The sequence below is a fragment of the Somniosus microcephalus genome, chromosome 3, assembly GCF_052327205.1.
Source record: "Somniosus microcephalus isolate GS21.2 chromosome 3, FLI_Smic_1.0, whole genome shotgun sequence".
In the NCBI taxonomy this organism is placed as follows: Eukaryota; Metazoa; Chordata; class Chondrichthyes; order Squaliformes; family Somniosidae; genus Somniosus; species Somniosus microcephalus.
The window spans coordinates 31,674,883-31,698,922 of NC_140989.1; the positions used below are offsets into that span (position 1 = coordinate 31,674,883).

General features: G+C 46.7%; 1 protein-coding gene across 6 annotated transcripts in view; it reads left to right on the forward strand.

Moving 5' to 3' along the window:
* cnsta (consortin, connexin sorting protein a) overlaps positions 1 to 24,040 on the forward strand; it is a 106,428-nt gene that overhangs the window by 44,554 nt on the left and 37,834 nt on the right. For all 6 annotated transcript variants that reach the window (XM_085979796.1, XM_085979797.1, XM_085979799.1 and 3 more), the window contains exons 3-8: positions 5,052 to 5,251; positions 8,210 to 8,240; positions 10,961 to 11,047; positions 13,402 to 13,513; positions 20,170 to 20,191; positions 22,854 to 22,950. In XM_085979796.1, the coding sequence (XP_085835922.1) occupies positions 5,052 to 5,251; positions 8,210 to 8,240; positions 10,961 to 11,047; positions 13,402 to 13,513; positions 20,170 to 20,191; positions 22,854 to 22,950 (549 nt within the window). The remainder of the gene's footprint in view (positions 1 to 5,051; positions 5,252 to 8,209; positions 8,241 to 10,960; positions 11,048 to 13,401; positions 13,514 to 20,169; positions 20,192 to 22,853; positions 22,951 to 24,040) is intronic.

Genomic DNA, 24,040 nt, shown 5'->3' on the forward strand with positions numbered 1-24,040 from the left:
CTCCTCCCCCCCCGTCAGCCTTCTCCTCCCCCCCCGTCAGCCTTCTCCTCCCCCCCCGTCAGCCTTCTCCTCCCCCCCCGTCAGCCTTCTCCTCCCCCCCCGTCAGCCTTCTCCTCCCCCCCGTCAGCCTTCTCCTCCCCCCCGTCAGCCTTCTCCTCCCCCCCCCGTCAGCCTTCTCCTTCCCCCCCCGTCAGCCTTCTCCTCCCCCCCCGTCAGCCTTCTCCTCCCCCCCCGTCAGCCTTCTCCTCCCCCCCGTCAGCCTTCTCCTCCCCCCCGTCAGCCTTCTCCTCCCCCCCCGTCAGCCTTCTCCTCCCCCCCCGTCAGCCTTCTCCTCCCCCCCCGTCAGCCTTCTCCTCCCCCCCGTCAGCCTTCTCCTCCCCCCCGTCAGCCTTCTCCTCCCCCCCGTCAGCCTTCTCCTCCCCCCCCGTCAGCCTTCTCCTCCCCCCCCGTCAGCCTTCTCCTCCCCCCCGTCAGCCTTCTCCTCCCCCCCCGTCAGCCTTCTCCTCCCCCCCGTCAGCCTTCTCCTCCCCCCCCGTCAGCCTTCTCCTCCCCCCCCGTCAGCCTTCTCCTCCCCCCCCCGTCAGCCTTCTCCTCCCCCCCGTCAGCCTTCTCCTCCCCCCCGTCAGCCTTCTCCTCCCCCCCCGTCAGCCTTCTCCTCCCCCCCCGTCAGCCTTCTCCTCCCCCCCCGTCAGCCTTCTCCTCCCCCCCCCGTCAGCCTTCTCCTCCCCCCCCCGTCAGCCTTCTCCTCCCCCCCCGTCAGCCTTCTCCTCCCCCCCCCGTCAGCCTTCTCCTCCCCCCCCGTCAGCCTTCTCCTCCCCCCCCGTCAGCCTTCTCCTCCCCCCCCGTCAGCCTTCTCCTCCCCCCCCGTCAGCCTTCTCCTCCCCCCCGTCAGCCTTCTCCTCCCCCCCGTCAGCCTTCTCCTCCCCCCGTCAGCCTTCTCCTCCCCCCCGTCAGCCTTCTCCTCCCCCCCGTCAGCCTTCTCCTCCCCCCCGTCAGCCTTCTCCTCCCCCCCCGTCAGCCTTCTCCTCCCCCCCCCCGTCAGCCTTCTCCTCCCCCCCCCGTCAGCCTTCTCCTCCCCCCCCCGTCAGCCTTCTCCTCCCCCCCCGTCAGCCTTCTCCTCCCCCCCCGTCAGCCTTCTCCTCCCCCCCCCGTCAGCCTTCTCCCCCCCCCCCGTCAGCCTTCTCCTCCCCCCCCCGTCAGCCTTCTCCTCCCCCCCCCGTCAGCCTTCTCCTCCCCCCCCCGTCAGCCTTCTCCTCCCCCCCCCGTCAGCCTTCTCCTCCCCCCCCCCCGTCAGCCTTCTCCTCCCCCCCCGTCAGCCTTCTCCTCCCCCCCCCGTCAGCCTTCTCCTCCCCCCCCGTCAGCCTTCTCCTCCCCCCCGTCAGCCTTCTCCTCCCCCCCCGTCAGCCTTCTCCTCCCCCCCGTCAGCCTTCTCCTCCCCCCCCGTCAGCCTTCTCCTCCCCCCCGTCAGCCTTCTCCTCCCCCCCGTCAGCCTTCTCCTCCCCCCCGTCAGCCTTCTCCTCCCCCCCGTCAGCCTTCTCCTCCCCCCCCGTCAGCCTTCTCCTCCCCCCGTCAGCCTTCTCCTCCCCCCCGTCAGCCTTCTCCTCCCCCCCGTCAGCCTTCTCCTCCCCCCCGTCAGCCTTCTCCTCCCCCCCGTCAGCCTTCTCCTCCCCCCCCGTCAGCCTTCTCCTCCCCCCCGTCAGCCTTCTCCTCCCCCCCGTCAGCCTTCTCCTCCCCCCCGTCAGCCTTCTCTCCTCCCCCCCGTCAGCCTTCCTCCCCCCGTCAGCCTTCTCCTCCCCCCCGTCAGCCTTCTCCTCCCCCCGTCAGCCTTCTCCTCCCCCCCGTCAGCCTTCTCCTCCCCCCCGTCAGCCTTCTCCTCCCCCCCGTCAGCCTTCTCCTCCCCCCCGTCAGCCTTCTCCTCCCCCCCCGTCAGCCTTCTCCTCCCCCCCGTCAGCCTTCTCCTCCCCCCCGTCAGCCTTCTCCTCCCCCCCGTCAGCCTTCTCCTCCCCCCCCGTCAGCCTTCTCCTCCCCCCCGTCAGCCTTCTCCTCCCCCCCGTCAGCCTTCTCCTCCCCCCCGTCAGCCTTCTCCTCCCCCCCGTCAGCCTTCTCCTCCCCCCCCGTCAGCCTTCTCCTCCCCCCGTCAGCCTTCTCCTCCCCCCCGTCAGCCTTCTCCTCCCCCCCGTCAGCCTTCTCCTCCCCCCCGTCAGCCTTCTCCTCCCCCCCGTCAGCCTTCTCCTCCCCCCCGTCAGCCTTCTCCTCCCCCCGTCAGCCTTCTCCTCCCCCCCCGTCAGCCTTCTCCTCCCCCCCGTCAGCCTTCTCCTCCCCCCCGTCAGCCTTCTCCTCCCCCCCCCGTCAGCCTTCTCCTCCCCCCCCGTCAGCCTTCTCCTCCCCCCCGTCAGCCTTCTCCTCCCCCCCGTCAGCCTTCTCCTCCCCCCCCCGTCAGCCTTCTCCTCCCCCCCGTCAGCCTTCTCCTCCCCCCCCGTCAGCCTTCTCCTCCCCCCCCGTCAGCCTTCTCCTCCCCCCCCGTCAGCCTTCTCCTCCCCCCCGTCAGCCTTCTCCTCCCCCCCGTCAGCCTTCTCCTCCCCCCCGTCAGCCTTCTCCTCCCCCCCCGTCAGCCTTCTCCTCCCCCCCCCGTCAGCCTTCTCCTCCCCCCCGTCAGCCTTCTCCTCCCCCCCGTCAGCCTTCTCCTCCCCCCCGTCAGCCTTCTCCTCCCCCCCCGTCAGCCTTCTCCTCCCCCCGCCTCCCTCTCCTCCCCCGTCAGCCTTCTCCTCCCCCCCCGTCAGCCTTCTCCTCCCCCCCGTCAGCCTTCTCCTCCCCCCCGTCAGCCTTCTCCTCCCCCCCGTCAGCCTTCTCCTCCCCCCCCCGTCAGCCTTCTCCTCCCCCCCCGTCAGCCTTCTCCCCGTCAGCCTTCTCCTCCCCCCCCGTCAGCCTTCTCCTCCCCCCCCGTCAGCCTTCTCCTCCCCCCCCGTCAGCCTTCTCCTCCCCCCCCGTCAGCCTTCTCCTCCCCCCCCGTCAGCCTTCTCCTCCCCCCCCCGTCAGCCTTCTCCTCCCCCCCCGTCAGCCTTCTCCTCCCCCCCCGTCAGCCTTCTCCTCCCCCCCCGTCAGCCTTCTCCTCCCCCCCCGTCAGCCTTCTCCTCCCCCCCCGTCAGCCTTCTCCTCCCCCCCCGTCAGCCTTCTCCTCCCCCCCCGTCAGCCTTCTCCTCCCCCCCCGTCAGCCTTCTCCTCCCCCCCCGTCAGCCTTCTCCTCCCCCCCGTCAGCCTTCTCCTCCCCCCCCGTCAGCCTTCTCCTCCCCCCCCGTCAGCCTTCTCCTCCCCCCCCGTCAGCCTTCTCCTCCCCCCCCGTCAGCCTTCTCCTCCCCCCCCGTCAGCCTTCTCCTCCCCCCCCGTCAGCCTTCTCCTCCCCCCCCGTCAGCCTTCTCCTCCCCCCCCGTCAGCCTTCTCCTCCCCCCCCGTCAGCCTTCTCCTCCCCCCCCGTCAGCCTTCTCCTCCCCCCCCGTCAGCCTTCTCCTCCCCCCCCCGTCAGCCTTCTCCTCCCCCCCCGTCAGCCTTCTCCTCCCCCCCCGTCAGCCTTCTCCTCCCCCCCCGTCAGCCTTCTCCTCCCCCCCCGTCAGCCTTCTCCTCCCCCCCCGTCAGCCTTCTCCTCCCCCCCCGTCAGCCTTCTCCTCCCCCCCCGTCAGCCTTCTCCTCCCCCCCCGTCAGCCTTCTCCTCCCCCCCCGTCAGCCTTCTCCTCCCCCCCCGTCAGCCTTCTCCTCCCCCCCCGTCAGCCTTCTCCTCCCCCCCCGTCAGCCTTCTCCTCCCCCCCCCCGTCAGCCTTCTCCTCCCCCCCCCCGTCAGCCTTCTCCTCCTCCCCCTCCCCCCGTCAGCCTTCTCCTCCTCCCCCCCGTCAGCCTTCTCCTCCTCCCCCCCCGTCAGCCTTGTCCTCTCCCCCCCCCCGTCAGCCTTGTCCTCTCCCCCCGTCAGCCTTCCCTCCCCCCACACAATTAGTAAACTAATATTAAAAAGCATTTGAAAACATTTAAATCACTATACAGAGTAAGTGACATGCTGGACAATATTAAAAAGGATAATGCCTACCTGGTGACCCAGCTGGTTAAGGCAGTGAGTGAGTTATTCAGACAGGAAGATCCCGAGTTTGATTCATGATCTGTGCCATATTAATTGATCTCACCAGCAAGGTTGGGCGCTACGAGTGGGCTCTGCATCCCTGAATTAGTGAAGGGAATTGGCTAGAGTTCCTGCCTTTGATTTCTTTCCACAGTGTGGGCATGAGCTAAGTACAGAATATCGCTCAGCTGTGATGTTAGCGGTAGGTTTTAAGAAGCGCCTTAAAGGAGGGAAGAGAGGTGGAGAGGTTTAGGGAGGGAATTCGAGCTTCGGTCTCGGCAGCTGAAGGCATAGCCGCCAACGGTGGAGCGATTAAAATCAGGGATGCACAAGAGGCCACGTTGGAGGAAAGCAAATATCTCTGAGGGTTACAGAGATGGGGAGGGGTGAGGCTGTGGAGGGATTTGAAAACAATGATGAGAATTTTAAAATCGAGGCGTTGCTCAACCAGTGTAGGTCATTGGTGTAGGGGGTGATGCATGGACGGGACTTGGTGCGAGTTAGCATACAGGCAGCAGATTTTGGATGAACTTAAGTTCATGGAGGGTAGCAGACAGGAGGCCGGCCAGAAGTGCATCGGAATAGTCAAGTCTAGAGGTAACAAAGGCATGGATGAGGGTTTCAGCGTCAGATGAGCTGAGGTAGGGGGATGTAATGGAGGTGGAAATAGGCCCTGTCAGTGATATGTGGTCGGAAGCTCATCTCGGGTGTCAAATGACGACACCAAGGTTGTGAACAGCCTCTTCAGCCTCAGACAGTTGCCACCCTTTAACTTTTTTAAGGCAGTTCACTAAAACTTGAGCTCTGGTCCCAAGGGTGATGAGCGTGCTAACGCAATGCACCACCCCCAGTTGGGTGTAAATTTTAAGGGGTGCTAATTTTCTTTTGAATTGTTCTAAGCTTTTATATATTTTAATTTATTTCAAGTAGACTTCTTGTGGGTTTACAGGGACCTCAGAGGAAGCCACAGAAGATTCTTCAGACGGTTTATCAAAGTCCCCGAGCACTGTTTTATACGACACAAGTTCTGAGTCAGGAATAAACTGTCAGCAAGTTGACAGGAAAGGACTTCTCCAGAATCTGCTCAACTGCATCCAGAAAGTAACCGAGTTAAGCGATTCCAGTACCCTGCCACACCATCTCCATCAGGTACAACACGTGCTACTTTCTTTGTGTCTCACACAAGTGTAGCAGTTGTAAAAGGAAGAGTGGGTTTTGAATAAGAATATTCTCCTATAAGCAAATTAATTCAGTAATTTAAAATGTTGTAGCTTAAATTTTTTTCTTCGTGAAAGGCAAGCCTAGAGGAGTATTTTTAATGTAAAATAATCTGTTGTCTTGAAAAATTTATAAATTTGAACAATGCAAGGCTCTCCCCCATGAGTCTGAGTGTTGCATACGAAAAATTAACCCTGGCTGACTTAATTTTTGCCCGTTGCAGTTCCTTCCCAGGATTCCCATTCATTCTCAGCTGCGGTTCAGTGTTTCTTTTTCACCCGTCTGTGTTGTAGCAGGTTCTGAGGGAATGGAGGAGGGTGGAGGGTGGAGGAAAAGGAGGTGAAACAGCTATAGTCACAGAAACGCTTCCATGACCCTCGCAGCCTCCGGGCCCATCTCAAGTTGCTTTCTCTCACTCCCCTTTCAGCTCCATCCATTTTAATGAGCGTCATATCTTTGGTCGGGTATTCCACACACAACTGGCAAAGTATGAAGCATACCTAACTGTGGGCATTATTTTAAGCAAGGCATACAATGACTAACACTCAAGGAAATAATGCATAATTTGCAATAATCCTATATTCCTCTAGGGCATAAAAACCCAAAAGGAAAAGTGACCCAACTGTGGCTAACAAAAGAAATTAAAGCTAGTATTAAGTCAAAGGAGGAAGCTTATAAAGTTACCAGAAAAAGCAGTCAGCCTGAGGATTGGCATCTTTTTAGAAATCAGCAAAGGGGGACCAAGAAATTGATTAAAAAAAGGGAAAATGGACTATGAGCACAAACTAATGAAAAATATAAAGACGGATTGTAAAAGCTTCTATAGGTATGTGAAAAGGAAAAGACTGGCGAAGGTAAATGTAGGTCCTTTACAGTCCGAGACAGGAGAATTTATAATGGGGAATGAGGAAATGGCAGGGAAATTAAATAAATACTTTGTTTCTGTCTTCACGGAGGAATGAGAGGGGATCTCATTGAAGCATACAAAATTATTACAGGGCTTGATAGGGTGGATGCTGGGAGAATGTTTCCCTTGGCTGGGGAGCCTAGAACCAGGGGCCACAGCCTCAGGATAAAGGGTAGGCCATTCAGGACTGAGATAAGAAGAAATTTCTTCGCACAGAGGGTGGTGAATCTTTGGAATTCTCTACCCCAGAGGGCTCTGGAGGCTCAGTCATTGGGTATATTCAAAACAGACGTCGATAGATTTCTGACTAGTAAGGGCGTCAAGGGATATGACGATGTGGCCGGTGAATGGAGTTGAGGCAGAAGATCAGCCATGATCTCATTGAATGGCAGAGCAGGCTCAAAGGGCCGAATGGCCTACTCCTGCTCCTATTTCTTATGTTCTTACTAACATGAGGGGAAACTTTTTTTACGCAGCGAGTGGTTAGGATCTGGAATGCACTGCCTGAAAGGGTGTCGGAGGCAGATTCAATCGTGGCTTTCAAAAGGGAATTGCATAAGTACCTGAAGGAAAAAAAATTGCAGGGCTACAGGGAAAGGGCGGGGGAGTGGGACTAGCTGAGGTGCTCTTGCAGAGAGCCGGCGCAGGCTCGAATGGCCTCCTTCTGTGCTGTAATCATTCTATGAAGCACAGTGTAGTAAACTGTTACCAAGTTGTTGGTGGGGTGAGTGCTTAGTCTCTGGTGGAGCTTGCTCTCCTGGATAGACCTTTCTCACTAAAGGCAACACTGACCCAGTTAGTGTAATAACTGTAGCAAAATACAAGTTGCACAGATCTCTGCCCAAGAGTTTAACTGCTCCATCATTGAAATAATGCCAACTGAGTGAATGGTAGTAACTCCTGCCTGGTTGTTTAAAATTTCTCTGAGGAAAATACTGAACCTTTACTAAAAAATCATTAACCAGCCAGGCCCTAACAAGTAACAGCAGATTTATTTGCTCATTTTTTGGGCAGTAGCACAGAAAGGAGTAAATTGGCTGTTTTAGTTTGTCTCCTGGATTTCGGCCAATGTTGACACCCATCTCTGCTGTTGTTGCTCTTAAGCAAGAGTAGAAAGCATCTCTTGATTCAGCATAAAATAAAGATGTGGATTTTTAGTCGCTGTCAAATGAAACCTGACAGACCAGGTTCTGTAATGGAACCTGGATGATTGAATGAGCAGGGTGGGATGAATGGCCTTTTCTGCTTCCTACATAATTACCAAGGCCTTCTGCACATATAGGCTAGGGATACGGGGCACATCAGGGTACAAAGATTTAGTTTGTTATCTAAATGGAGTGCAGTCTGCTTATTTTCATTTTTAGTCTCCGTTGATTTTCCACACTCCCCACAAACTTTGTACAGTACTGACATTTGAGTAAATTTGGGGTTATTCAAGTTACTTTCTTAAATCTAGCTGGGCAAAAGTTTCAATATTAGAATGATGGAATTGGTAACCTTTTCAGTTCAGAGATAATGATGAAGTCTGATTGTCTGAAATCCCTTGATAGCTGCACTAATAAATAGCATTTCAATTATATAAGTTATATATGCTGCACTATTTGTGATGAGTTGACTTATTCATTGCTGTTAATCTCTTGAGCACAAACTGACTCAATAGTAGATAGTTAAAATCACTAAACAGACCAGTCCTCCTCCGATTCTGATTTTTTTAAAACATTTTTGCAGATGTATTTTTTTTTAGATGCGTATCTGTTGTAAAGAATACAGTTTCGATCTATTTTAATCCTTGTAATTCTCTGCAGTATATTTAATAATAGTGCTGTGAAGTGGCATCAAAACAAATTCAAACCGTGTAACTTTGTATAATCCAGTTGCATGTTGTGTTCTATCCTACAACTTTCTACAGTTACAGGCTAACTGTACAGCACAGTAAATGTGGCAGTCTGAGCTGGCATCATCGATTATTTTCTCGTTTTCAGATCGCAGAAATCTATTTTGATGAAGAAGAATGTATCCTTTCATGTTTCTACTATAAGAACATTTTTAAACTCTTGCAAATGATTGCTGTTCTCTTTATTCATTTCATGGGATGTGGGCATAGCTGGCAAGGAAAGCATTTATTGCCCATCCCTAATTGACCTCGAGAAGGTGATGGTGAGCTGCCACCTTGAATCGCTGCAGTCCGTGTTGTGAAGGTACTCCCACAGTGCTTTTTACTAGGGAGTTCCAGGATTTTGGCCCAGCGATGATGAAGGAATGGCAGGCAACCTTTTTCCAAGTCAGGATGGTGTGTGACTTGGAGGGTAACTTGCAGGTGGTGGTGTTCCCAGGCACCTGCTGCTGTTGTCCTTCTAAGTGGTTGAGGTCGTGAGTTTGGGAGGTGCTATGGAAGAAGCCTTGGTGAGTTGGTGCAGTGCATTTTGTAGATGGTACACTGCAGCCACGGTGTGCCGGTAGTGGGAGGAGTGAATGTTTAAGGTGGTGGATGGGGTGCCAATCAAGCAGGCTGCTTTATCCTGGATGGTGTCGAGCTTCTTGAGTGTTGTTGGAGCTGCACTCATCCAGGCAAGTCGAGAGTATTCCATCACACTCCTGACTTGTGCCTTGTAGATGGTGGAAAGGCTTTGGAGAGTCAGGTGGTGAGTCATGCACTGCAGAATACCCAGCCTCTGACCTGCTCTTGTAGCCACAGTATTTATGTGGCTGGTCCAGTTAAGTTTCTGGTCAATGGTGACCCCCAGGATGTTGATGGTGGGAGATTTGTCGATGGTAATGCTGTTGAATGTCATGGGGAGGTAGTTAGATTCTCTCTTGTGGGAGATGGTCATTGCCTGGAACTTGTGGCTGGAGTCTTGGCAAAGTAGGGTGATCTTGGAATGAATATGATCTTACTTTAGGAAATAGATTTCTTGTGTTTCGCCCTCTAACCTAGAGCCCTTCGTTTACAATTGTACTGTTGTTTTCCTTTACTAGAAGAAAGACTTGCATTTATATAGCGCCTTTCACGACATCAGGACATCAAAAAGTGCTTTACAACCAATTAAGTACTTTTTTTTTTAAAGTGTAGTCACTGTTGTAATGTAGGAAATTGCCTTGCAGTCTCCTTGCCTTGCATTTGTCCACATGAAATACTATTTACCGTAGCAACCTATCCACAACCCTTTTGTATTTGGGTTGCTTCTTCCCTATTGATTGAAGAATTGCCACCCTCTCACTATCACCAATTTGGTGTCAGCTACAACATTTTCTGTCTTCAGTTCTAAATCACTTGCATACACTGGAATCAGCCTTTGCTCCAGCGCTTGTGATACACAGTTACTGATCCCCTTGCCATGTCAACACAGTTCTACTTGCAACCAGGTTTTGTCTTCTCTAGTTTAGCTTATTTTCAGTCCACCATAGAAGCTTGCCTCTTATTCCATGCCTTACCTTGTAACCACTTCTGTAGCATGCTATCAAAAAATGTGCTGAAATCTAAATGCATCCCCCATCCATAGAATTTCCATTGTCCACCAGGTCCATCATTTTCTTGAACTCCAGTAAATTGGTCAGGCATAAATCCACACTGATTTTCACTCTTAGCATTTAATAACTCGCTGGTGTATCTTTAAACTTCTCTCGGGTTACCTTTTAATACTTTACCTGCAACGGAGGCTCAGCTCATCAACCTTTTATTTTGTTGGTCGGCCTTGTGCCCTTTTTTTGAGATTGGTATTAGCTTAGCTACTTTTAAATCATTACGTACTGCTTCCATTTCTAATAATTTCCTAAAGATCGTGGCAAGGACATGACCTGTTCTGCTAGCCATTTCTTCAGTTGAAGAGCTGGCACCAGCCCAGATGATTGAAGTCTATCTGGTCCCTTGTCTTCCTTTAACTGGCTTGGTCTATAAATTTCTATTTGGTTTTTCATACTTCCTCTGTTTTCCCCTGTGAAATTTAACTTCATTACTGAGGAGACTACCCATGGTGTGTCTGAACATTAAAAAAAAAATTAATTTAGTATATTTGCTGTTGCTTGGTCACTTGATGATATGTCACCTTTGAGATCTTGCGGTTACCCCATCATGCCCTTTTCAACGACTTCTGAAAATTCCCAGTTGCGCTTTAGAAATCCAGTTTCTGCCCGAGATTCTCTTGACTTCACAGCAGCAGTTTTCATTGAGACAGTGAATGGCTTGGTATTAAAAGAATCGCTGACGTTGCAACTATTCAGGCCATCCATCTGTGCTATTCCTAGCTCTTTACCTGGAGTTATTTATTCTCCTGTTTCTGCATTCACTCATATTAGTCTCCAGATGTTTGGCAATATCCTTTTAAAATGATATCTTCGCCTCAGTAGCTAGTTGTGGTAAAGCGTTTCATGTTCTGTTGAGCTTTTGTGTGGAAAAAATGTTTTCTTTTGCATTGAAGACTAGATTTGGTGCTTCAGAACACTTAGTTGATCCAGGTGTAACGTCTAAATTCTCTCTCCTAATATTGCTACATACTGTAATTTATTTAACTTTATATTTGCTGTAACATTAGGACAGAAATATTGTTTATGTAATCCTACTTTGGAATCCCTGAAAAGAAATGGAAGTATTTGTGGTAACATTTTGGAATTCCTCCTATATTAGGTGGATTTTGTTCTATATACGAACTGTACTATTAACTTGACGATTTGAGTTAGCATTTTGCAGTTGGTTTGATACATGAGCAATAAGTGATTTTCCTTTACGCTACACCTAGATGAGAAAGCAATACAGTTTATTCAGCTGGAAAAGCTGTATCATCAAAAATTGCTGGCGAATCTTGCTGCTATTCAGGAGCACTGGGGTATGTATATCCATAATGAACACCAATCAAGAACTGTATGGTTTGAATATTCGTTTGTGTTTCTGGTCCAAAAATCTGCCAGCTAGAATTCGCTGAAGGTTCAGTATTTTTAAATTTGGGCTTAAGTTAGGTTAAGACACGGCAACTATTTAGTTTTTTTTTTACATTTACAGTTTAATTTTTTTAAGCCTTATTTTCTTTTATTGAAGCGGATTCAGTAATGCCACCCCAATTGAATGTGGGGTAGAGCTGCAGCTGAAAGATTCTCTTGTCATCTTCCACACTTGTAAAAACTGGTTGTAATGTCGCAGAAGCAGCAAGTAGTCATTTTACTTTTTATGAATTGAGATGGGAGGGAAGAGTGAAAAACTGGGCTTCATGTAGTAAGAATGTTCAAATAATTTAGAGTGTGCGTTTTAGGAAAATTGTACCTGTGCGTAATAGACTCCCCTCCAGTTTTGACCTGAAAACTGTTAGCATGGACATATTTGGTTCGATGCTCTCACTAGGACTGTGTTAAGTACGCTGAGGTGTACTACAAAAGAGCTACTGCAAGAAAAATTTGCTGGGCTATGGGGAAAGAGCAGGGGAGTGGGATTAATTAGATAGCTGCTTCAAAGCGCTGGCACAGGCACGATGGGCCGAATGGCCGCCTGTGGTGAGAAGTTGTGTTTAACTTGTATAGAACCTTGGTTAGACCACACTTGGAATACTGTGCACAATTCTAGTTACCATCTTCTAAAGGGGATATAGAGGCAATGGAGAAGGTGCGAAAAAGATTCCCAAGAATGATAGCAGAACCTCGAAGTTACACCTGTCAGGAAAGATTGAACAGACTGAGGCTCTTCTCTCTAGAAAAGAAAAGGCAGAAAGGTGACCTGTAAGATTATGAAAGGGCCTGATAGGGTAGTCAGAGAGGAGATGTTTCCACTTGTGGGGGAGACTAAAACTTAGGGGGCCTTAAATGTAAGATAGTCACCAATAAATCCAATAGGGAATTCAGGAGAAACTTCTCTACCGAGAAAGTGATTAGAATGTAGAACTCGCTACCACAAAAAGTAGTTGAGGCGACTAGCCTAGATGCATTCAAGGGGATGCTAAATAAACACACGAGTGAGAAAGGAATAGACGGTCATGTTAATAGGGTTAGATGAAGGTTTGGAGGAGGTTTGTGTGTAGCATAAACACTAGCTTGGACCATTTGGGCCGAATGGCCTGTTTCTGTGCTGCGCATTCTATGTAAAAGAATGCAATGAGGGATTAAAAATATCAGCACCAACATGGATGACATAATTCAGAAGTAGGAAACTACTCACCAAATTGTGTCAGCTTTAATGGGATTGTAACATTTAGAGGTTCTGGATAGAACTGCACTATTTTAAGGTATTATTAATCAGGGCTTCCAGTTTGATAATTTTGTCCTTGCATAGACAAGGACAGTTGAAATCAGCAGCAAAAAAAATCAATTATTTTCCTACAGAGTTTTGATATTCCTTGGAAACCTACACCCACGCTTGCTTCAAATATTTCTCACCTTTCCCCTCTTCAATGCTAAGTGCTTTGCGACTTCTTTATGTATGTGAGCAGTACTATATAAATGGAAGTAGTTGTTGTGGAATATTATGTAATGCATCAATTGGTGTGCACTCCTGAATTGAGACTAATTTTGAGGGAAAACAGCAAAGCCACTGAGTTTCCTTTGTTCCAGTATATCCAAAATCGAGAGCAATTTGGGATGGTTCGATTCTGACTGGCTTCTGCAGAATTCACGGCCTCTGGTTTGTAAAAAGTACATTATAACTTGGGTATTTGATTCTGGTGATCTACAGTGGGATAAACCCAACTTTTGGTTTTGAGTTTCCTGTGAGACTTTATATTAGCAGTCCATGGTGACGGCTCAATTTTGTTGCTGATCACTGTCAACTTGCATTTTCTGCTATCTTGACTCTCGCCTGTCCCTCAAATTGACGTCAAACAGTGAGTTGCTGTTGACTGGCAATTGTGTACCATTTAGGAAGGTGAGAGAAGAGGGCGAGAAATAATTGAACAACCAGTAACTTAAAAATCATTGCAAGACCATGTGTGCATGTCTTCTGACATGTAGTGCAAAAAAAAGTACTAATTCGATGCACATGTTCAACAAAATCTAACTGCTGTAATAATGAAGGCGGGTCACATGGGATCGAAGTGCCACCAGAGCAAGATCTGTTTTGACTGGATGGCTGATGAATTTGATTCCCACTTCATTATATTCCTGTTAAACCCATATGGATGATTTTTGACAGCCAAGGCTTTGAAACATTTATTTTATTGGGAAATGCTGCTGTACGGCTGACATTTTTCTTGCCTTGCAGAAGTGAAACAGAAGGCAGCCAAGACGCGGGAGACTGCAGAAGGGAGGTCTGTTAAAGCTTTAGATAATGACAAAATAGTAAAGCTTACAGAACTGTGTGCATCACACTGTGGGTAGGTTCACTATTTGATTATATTATCACCACATGTACAGTTAATGTATTCAGATGTTTCAACAATGCAATTTTGTAACTTTCACTGTTGCCTATTTCTGGAAAATGGCATGGTGTAAACAGTTAACTCAGGACTGTGATGTCATGCACAAAGCCCAACTAAGGGAAGTCTTTCAGCCATGATCATGATTCCTATCCTTAAATCTGTTCCCAAAGTCAGAAATAGTCCTAACTGTCACATTGATTCAGCTCCAGCAAAATTGTAATGAGAACAAAGTCCTTTGTTTGTAAGTCCGGTCTGTGATATATGCGGAGTGATGACTTATTACCTCTTACCAAAATTGGTCTTTGTCGTCTTGTTCCTGTCACACACACTCCCTTTTATGATCCTTTCAGCAATATTGTAACTCCAACATTGATGAGAAAAGTAAAATACTTGTATTTTTTAAAATATTGATTCAAATAAGCATTGCTGGTAACCTGAAGTTAAAAAAATAAAATACTGGAAATTAATAGAAGATCCAGCATTGTCATTAGAAATAAAAGATAAGTAAATGTTTTAGCTAGAGCACTTCCATCAAAGCTTAACCAGAATGTTAACCTGTCAAGATTCAAGATTATTTTATTGCCATATGTAACTGGTACAATGGAATGGTTACTCCCCACTAACTCCCACAATATAAGTATAAATATAAAAAGCAAAAGTGAAACCAAGTATAAATATAAAAACAATAAGCAAATAAGTATAGCAATGACAGTCCAAGTTGCAGGAAAATGTGAATAGTGCAAAAAGCCTCTATTACCACTGGAAGTAATAGTAATGTAATATGATAAGTATATGGTAGTATAATAAATAAATATAAGTTAAAATGTAGTGTGCAATATACAAATGAGTTATGAGTTATAAGTTATATAAGTTATAAATTAAGATTGAGGTACAAGAGTCCTATGTGCACACAGTCCAGTGATCAAGAATGTTCTTGTGCGCGCATGGTTCATGTGATATACAGTTCCAGGGTGGGGGGGAGAATGTAACTATGATATGTGGGGCAGTGCGGTTAGCAGTTCAGTAGGCGCACTGCCTGTGGGTAGAAACTGTTCTTGAACCTGCTGGTCCTGGTTCGGATGCTGCGGTACCGACGGCCGGACCGCAGGAGGGAGAACAGTTCGTGCCCAGGGTGACTGGGGTCCTGGATGATGGAGCGGGCCTTGTTCCAACGCCTGGTCTGGAAGATCTCCTCGATGGACGGAAGTGCGCACCCGATGATCTTTTCTGCCGTCCTCACAACCCTCTGGATGGCTTTCCTGCCCTGTGCAGTGGTGTTACCATACCACACATTGACACCACCCGTCCGGATGCGCTCTATGGTGCCATGGTAAAAGTTCACAAGCCACTGTGTGCTTATGCCGCATTTCCTCAGGCACCGTAGAGGCGCTGGTGTGCCGCCTTCAGCATGGCCTCAGTATTGTGGTTCCAGGCCAGGTCATCGGAGATCTGCAGTCCCAGGAATCGGAAGCAACTGACGACTTCCACTGGTGTCCCGTCTATGCCGATGGGGCGGTGGTTCCCTCGGTGGCTTCTGAAGTCCACGATGAGCTCCTTAGTCTTGCCAATGTTCAGGGCAAGATTGTTGTCATTGCACCATCTCATCAGCTGGACTATCTCATCTCTGTACTCCGTCTCGTCGTCGTTGCTTATCAGGGCAATTACTGTGGTGTCGTCGGCAAACTTGATGATCCGGTTGTTGCTGTGTATGGCTGTACAGTCATGTGTAAACAGAGAGTACAGCCAAGGACTGAGGCAGCAGCCTTGTGGCGCTCCGGTGTTGAGAACCAGAGTGGATGAGATGTTCCCTATTTTCACCACTTGAGGCCTGCCAGTCAGGAAATCCAGAATCCAATTGCCGATGGGGATGCCCAGGCCTAGGTCCCTCAGTTTCAGGACCAGCTTGGAGGGAATAATAGTATTAAATGCAGAGTTGTAGTCAATGAACAACTGTCTTCTCTTTTCAGATGTTTATGAATCTATTGCATATTTGCAGCATTAACTTTATTTTGATATTTATTGCTATTATTAATTGCTCATTGGCGGCCTGTGATCGGGAGCTTGGTTGCAATGTTTAGCTGCTAACTTGGCATGTCCCTTTAAGTTTACTGCTCTAGTACTATCTGTGGGAAATCCTACATTGTAGCCTTAAATTCTTGAGCTGAATTACAATTTAGTTTACAGTGTGTGCTAAATTGAATATGTACTTTTGAAGGATTCATAGAAGATAGGAGCAGGAGTAGGCCATTCGGCCCCTCGAGCCTGCTCCGCCATTCAATGAGATCATGGCTGATCATCCAAATTCAGTACCCGGTCCCTGCTTTCTCCCCATATTCCTTGATCCCTTTAGCCTTAAGAAATATATCCAACTCCTTCTTGAATATATTTAATGAATTGGCCTCCACTGCCTTCTGTGGTAGAGAATTCCACAGGTTCACCACTCTCTGGCTGAAGAAATTCCTCCTCATCTCTGTCCTAAATGGCTTACCCCTTATCCTTGGACTGTGACCCCTGGTTCTGGATTCCCCGACCATCGGGAACATCCCCCCTGCATCTAGTCTGTCCAGTCCTGCCAGAATTTTATAAGTTTCAATGAGATGCCCTCTCATTCTTCTAAACTCCAGCGAATACAAGCCTAGTCAACCCAATCTCTCCTCATATGTCATTCCTGCCATCCCAGTTATCAGCCTGGTGAATCTTCGCTGAACTCCTTCCATGGCAAGAATATTCTTCCTCAGATAAGGCGACCAAAACTGCACACAATACTCAAGGTGTGGTCTCACCAAGACCCTGTACAACTGCAGCAAGACATCCTTGTTCCTGTACTCAAACCCTCTCGCTACGAAGGCCAACATACCATTTGCCTTCTTAACTGCCTGCTGCACCTGCATGCTTACCTTCAGCGACTGGTGCACAAGGACACCCAGGTCTCGTTGCACTTCCCCTTCTCCCAATCTATTGCCATTCAGATAATCTGCCTTCCTGTTTTTGACACCAAAGTGGATAACCTCGCATTTATCCACATTATACTGCACCTGCCATGCTTCTGCCCAATCACCCAACCTGTCCAAATCATCCTGTAGTTTCTTGGCATCCTCCTCACAGCACACACGTCCACCCAGCTTTGTGTCATCTGCAAATTTGGAGATATTACATCTAGTTCCCTTGTCTAGATCATTAATATATATTGTGAATAGCTGGGGTCCAAGGACCGATCCCTGCGGCACCCCACTAGTCACTGCCTGCCACTCGGAAAAAGACCCGTTTATTCCAACTCTTTGCTTCCTGTCTGCTAACCAGTTCTCTATCCAAGTCAGTACCTTGCCCCCAATCCCATGTGCCTTAACTTTACACGCTAATCTCTTATGCGGGACCTTATCGAAAGCCTTCTGAAAGTCCAAATACACCACATCCACTGGTTCTCCCTTATCTATTCTACCAGTTACATCCTCAAAAAATTCCAGTAGATTAGTCGAGCACGATTTACCTTTTGTAAATCCATGTTGACTTTGTTTGATCCTGTCACTGTTTTCCAAGTGCTCTGCTATTACATCTTTTGTAATGGACTCTAGCATTTTCCCCACTACCGATGTCAGGCTTACCAGTCTGTAATTCCCCGTTTTCTCTCTACCACCTTTTTTGAATAGTGGGGTAACATTAGCTACCCTCCAATCCATGGGTACTGTTCCAGATTCCATCGAATGTTGGAAGATGATCAGCAATGCATCTACTATTTCTAGGGCCACTTCCTTAAGTACCCTAGGATGTAGATTATCAGGCCCTGGGGATTTATCGGACTTCAATCCCATCAATTTCCCTAACACCATTTCCCTACAAATACTGATTTCTTTCAGTTCCTCCCTTTCATCAGACCCTATGTTCCCCGACATTTCTGGGAGGTGAAGACAGAACCAAAATATGTATTTAATTGGTCTGCCATTTCCTTGTTCCCCATTATAAATTCCCCTGATTCTGACTGCAAGGGACCTACGCTTGACTTCACCAATCTTTTTCTCTTCACATATCTATAAAAGCTTTTACAGTCAGTTTTTATGTTCCCTGCAAGCTTACTCTCATTCTATTTTCCCTTTCTTAATTAATCCCTTTGTCCACCTTTGTTGAATCCTAAACTGCTCCCAATCCTCTAGATTACTGCTTTTTCTGGCCAATTTATATGTCCTCTCCTTGGATCTTATGCTATCCCTAATTTCCCTCGTTAGCCACGGTTGAGTCACCTTTTTTGTTTTATTTTTATGCCAAACTTGAATGAACAAATTCTGTAGTTCACCCATGCGGTCTTTGAATGTTTGCCATTGCCTATCCACCGTTAGCCTTAAGAAATATATCCAACTCCTTCTTGAATATATTTAATGAATTGGCCTCCACTGCCTTCTGTGGTAGAGAATTCCACAGGTTCACCACTCTCTGGGTGAAGAAATTCCTCCTCATCTCTGTCCTAAATGGCTTACCCCTTATCCTTAGACTGTGACCCCTGGTTCTGGACTCCCTGGCCATCGGGAACATCCTTCCTGCATCCAGTCTGTCCAGTCCTGTTAGAATTTTATAAGTTTCAATGATTGATCTGTACCAATTTGTTTGCCCACTGAACCCCCTTTAAACAAATATTCAAGCAATGTACAGAAGTAGACAAAAATAATTCCTTGTAAAGGCTTGATTTATAATGGGAGTATTGAGAGTGAGACTCTTAATTTCAAGTTATTTCTGTGATATCCCATACTTTTCAACCACTAACGAAAACATTTCTTTAAGTTTGAGGCTGTTTGCTGGTCAGCCATAAAAATAGATATGGCCCAAATATTAAATAATGTTGACATCATTGTCTTGTTTTTGTACATGATTGGTGGGCTTTAAATAGATATGATCTAGATATTTACTAGTACCCTACAGCAGTCTGAGACTTGACCACTAATCACTCCTTGCACCAGACAATATATTGGTTGTTTTATGTCCCTTAGGTTCACCTCGGTGCACTTCTTCCATCTGTTGCCTTGGCTTTTACAGAACTGACAGGATGAGTCAGCATGAGGTTTAGAAGCAATGTAGAGGAGGACAAAAATGGAATTTAAAAAACATGCATAAAGAAGCGTGAATAACGAGCTATAAAAAGAAGAATGGCAAACAAATGAGCAGAGCAAGAAAAGTGCCATAACAAAGGATAGAGTGAGAAGAGCACATTTACTTGAAGTATAAATTTAAATAAAGTGTAGAAAGTTGAGGTGAAAGAAAGATTTCCAAGATACAAATCCAAAGACAGGTTAAACGCATGCAAACGGGATAGTTCAGACAGGTAAGAAAAGGGGGGCAAGTTGTATTTTGAGTCGATACTTAAGACTTGTGCAGGTTTGTCACTACAGTTGTTTGCAGTTTGTGAACTGGAAGCTGTGACACTTAACATATATTATGTTGATTTCATTGTCAGTAATAAAACTTGTACATGTGAGCAAATAGTCCCAATCATACTTGCCTCCCCTGTTTCAATATCCCTTCATCCCCTTGCGTTTCATTCACCTATCCATCTAATCTTGATTGTTGACGTAGTTTCTGCTTCAACAACTAGCCCTCTTGAATTCCACAGCCTCTCAACTGTCTGTGTAAAGAAATGTCTCCTGTCTTTTGTTCTAAATCGCTTGCATTTAATGCTTTATCTATGACCCCTAGTTCTAGACACCTAGAATGGAAAACAGTCTCTTTCTATGTACCCTGTCCCATGATTTTAAACATTTGTACCATATCGCCATGTAATCTGTGCTGTTCCAATGGGGGGGGAAAAAAGGACCCAATTTTTCAAGTCTGTCTTTGTACCTCATACCAGGAGCATCCAAGTCAATCTGCGTGGTTCCCTCACGTCTCAATATCCTTCCCATAGTGTGTAGCCCAATATTGCACACACTATGCCATCTGGGGTCTCACTAGGATTTTATCTAGGCTGATCATTGCTTCTTGACTTTAATCGTCTATACCTCCTGTGATAACACCTAGAATTCTATTTTCATTTTTATCAGCCTCATCAACCGGAGATGCTGCCTTTAATGTCCTGTGGACCTGTACCCCCAAATCCCTCTGCTCGTCCACCGCACCGAGCCTGCTTCCATTCAGAGTATAATTACTACCAAAATGTATCGCCTCACACTGACATTGGATTCTGTCTGCTACATTTTGGCCTATTCCCCCATCTCATCACTAACCCTTTGCAGCTTTCCTTGGTATTCTAAAGAATTAACTGTACCTCCTATTTTGGTATCGTCCACAAATTTCAACACCACTCCTGCTAGGCCTATATCCAAAACATTGTTTGTAATAAAACTTGTTGCCAAAAGTACTATAGTCAGTGCCAATTTATCTGTCTCCAGTACAGTACATGCATTAATAGGAGCACTTCTGTCGAGTTGCACAATAATAAGCATGACACGTCTTTCTCTGTAACCTCATCATACAGTACTGGGAAAGTGATTGCTCTGAGAAGTGCTGACAAGGGTCCAATATTAAAATGCAGATGCCTGGTTTAACTTGTTTTTTAATTCAGTCAAATTTTGCTTGTGAAATTACCTGTTAACAATCAATGTTGATGGCGTTTTTCTTTGTTCTTTCAGGCCAAATGTACGAGTAGACAAGGTAAGAATTTTTTTGAAAAAATATGATGGTTATTACAAAGTCAAGGTGTATGGGGAGGGAAGTACAGAAGGCAGGAGCATGATGGGGGGGAAAGAGTAGCCACTGATGGTGCAGCAGAGAACAAGGAGTAGGCCTGTGTCAGGCACGTAGAGTGCACACAGGGATGCATGGCTGCACACAACTTTGGAAACTATGCACCAGCACTTTACAGATTTTTAATTGTAGGCTGGCTACTTGAATTGCTTGATCATCTACTAACATAATGGTTCAATGACATCTAATACTTTTAAGCTATTATGCAGTGGTTTTTAGTCCTGTACAGTTTTTGTTTGGTAGGAATGAGTTTAACTTTTTTCTTAAAGGATATATCTTAAAGGGCTATACACACCCCACTGCAAGAATGTTCTCATTAATTCTGAGGCTGTGGAAACTTGAAACCGAGTATCATAGATCAGTGCACATTCTTTTGTTTTGCTGAGATCTGTTAATTTAGAAGCCAATTACTGTGTCATGTCTTGTTGTTTGTTGTGACGGGAAAAGCTTATAATGGGATGTCGAGTTTGGCTATCCATTCGATGGCCTCCTGAGATGCCATGTGGAGAAATGAGGTGCCTCCCGCAGCAGATCTCAGCGGGCAGGTTGAGGTGATGTGTTCCATGGTCTGGGACTCGTGGCCACAGTCGCACTTCAGGTCGTTCCTCATCCTCCACTTGTGGAGCAGGTGGCCGCTTCGTCCATGCTTTTTGCAGATTCAGTTGAGCTGTCTTCGAGGGAGGTTGAAGCCAGGGACCTCTGCTGTTGGGTCAGTGATGAGGTGTTGGTTCTTTATGTTGCATGTGTCCCTCAATTCCATCCACCTGGATAGTGGGTCTGTTCCAGCTGCATGAATATTAGCTGCTGTTTCCCAGAATGTCCGGCGTGATTTTAAGCGCTTTTGTGGTGGTTTTTACAAGTCTTTGTGAATGGGAAGGTCAATGTTGCTCATGATTTTTTCCATCTCACGGAGCACGGTGGCGTCACAGCAAATGGCAGGCAGGGCAATGTGGGACAGCACCAGGAGCCACTCAGTTGGAGTGGACTTGAGCGTCCCTAGCACCGTCCTCATGGCAGCGTTTAGCTGCACGTCCACGATCTTTATGTGGCGGCTGCAGGACCATGAGGCAGAGCATGTCATGTATTGACTGTCGTAAATAATATGACGGTTGCAATTTTTATGAATTATAAATATGGATTTCCAGATCCTTGTCCTCAACTTCAAATCGTCCATGGCCTTGTCCCGCCTCACCTCGGTGATTTCCTTCAACCGTGCATCCCTGTGTGCACTCTCTAGTTTATTCAGTGAACATTATTGGGCCAGGTTTTGAGAAATCTCAAGATTTTGACCTGAACACAGTCCAGATTGATTAGTTACTCCTGTTCTATTTCATAGTTTTGACTAATGTAAACATCACCAATGGAACAAGTTGAAGTGTTGGCATTAAACCTATAATGTAGCTCTAATGTAATCCAAATTGTGTGCAGTCTGGGTCTTGGAAGTTTCAATGCTGTGAATTGTTGAGTACATTTAGGAACATAGGATCAGGAGTCGGTCATTCAGCCCCTCGAGCTTGTTCGATTAGATCATGGCTGATACGTAGCTCAACTCGATTTACCATTGCTCCATATCTCTCGATATCCTTGCCTAACAAAAATCAATTGATCGCAGGATTGACCCAGCATCCACTGCCTTTTGGACATCGTAAGTGTATCAGCTGTGGCTCAGTGAGCAACACTCGCCTCGGAGTCAGAAGGTTGTGGGTTTAAGTCCCACTCCAGGGACTTGCACAAAAATCTAGGCTGACTCGCCAGTGCAGTGCTGAGGGAGTGCTGCACTGTCGGAGGTGCCGTCTTTCGGATGAGACGTTAAACCGAGGCCCCGTTCTTCGCTCTCAGGTGGACGTAAAAGATCCCATGGCACTATTTCGAAGAGGAGCAGGGGAGTTATCTCTGGTGCCCTGGTCAATATTTATCCATCAATCAAAACAGATTATCTGGTCATTTTCACATTGCTGTTTGTGGGACCTTGCTGTGCACAATTAGCTGCCATGTTTCCTACATTACAGCAGTGACTACACTTCAAAAGTACTTCATTGGCTGTAAAGCGCTTTGGGACATCCTGAAGTTGTGAAAGGCGCTATATAAATGCAAGTCTTTTTCTTTTATGTCCCTTTTGGCGAAAAAAAAATCTGGCAACTGAAAGATCTACCCAGATGCTGACTTTTCAGTTACTTGGTTTGGATACTCTTAAGCATGGTGATGGTTTTCCATGTGTGTCAGACTTCAGAGAAACAAAATAAATTTGAGGATTTGCAGTGTTGGTGCAGGTAGAACAACTGCTGTACTGGCTGCAACTGTATCTCAAAACCTGCTGGTGATTGCCTAAAATGACACCATCAGCCCCAATTTACTGCATTGAAGTTCACCTAATCAAAAAGGCATTGTGCTGAATTTTTGCAGTGAGTTGTATGTGCTATCTGGAAACTGATACTTCAAACAATTATACTGCAGTCTTTGTATCAGTGACCACATGGACTGGTTGTTGGGGTGACAAAGTTGAGAAACACTAATAGGAAATTAATGTGATGATTTCTCCTGCAAGCCTAAGTATTCTTTAATGTTTCAGATTTCTGTATTAGCAGAGCGCTTCTACAAAAATGAATGTCATCTCACTTCAAAGGGAGGAGATGCTTGCAAGAAAATGACTGCAGAGTGCAACTCAAGTAAGTATGGAATGATTGAAACTTTTCATGTTTGTTTAAATTACCTTTGTTCAGTCAAGAACTGAAGGCTGTGTGACCAAGATCATAGCAATGCTCCTTGTTATTTGAATATGGGCAATAAACAAATTGTCTTAACTACACTTTGTTTTCAATGCCCTATGCTTAACATTCACTGTTTTCTATGAATTGTTGAGAGTTGTCCATGTAGTCCATTATTAACACATGTTGCTCTGGACCTTAACAATAGAGAATTATATCACAATAAATGACGAAGTCTCAATACTTTGTAATGGAGTTTCATTGACTAGAGGTGAACCTTTCAAATTCCTTTCCCCTATTCTAACCACCTGTGTGACTGCAACTTTGTTATTGTTGTAAACTATCAGTCACATACTTAACAAAAATTGTAATTTCTGTAATATCCAAAGGCTGCTATCAGATTTCAAGCAGAAAGCTTTGTTAATGGTGTTCAACTCTGGTACTGTATATTTTTAACATGCAAAGTTAAAAATCTTAATGCAAATTTTTTTAATGCTGTCAGTTAACTTACTTCACTTGCCTGTGATGTTGCTGAGCTTCCTTGCACATCGCTCTAAGATGGCTGATGGGCAAGATTCCCTCTAAGTACCGTTCAGTGAGAAATTAATAATGCCGAGCTGGATTTTTAATGAAAAGTGCGCAAAGATAATCAAATTCCTGTTGTCTTTGGGAGGCATTCAAGGGTGTGTTATAATGGCGTTTGAGGCTAGTGCAGGAGCAATAAAAGACTTGCATTTATATAGCACCTTTCACGACCTCAGGACAAGTGTGATGTAAGGTTGTGGTATTTCCAGTGCTTGAATATGATTGTTGTGTTATATATCAGAAACCATTGGAGAAGTGTCTAAATGTGTATGTAGTATGCCTCAAGAGTGAATTGGTTATCACATTTTGCTATCCAAATAAGCAAAAGCAATGAAACTGCCTGTCCTCAATTACAAAGTATTGAGACTATCATGTTTATTGTGATATAATTATCTATTGTTAAGGTCCAATGCAGCATGTGTTAAGGATTAGTTACAATGTTCCACACAGGAAGGGAATATAGAAG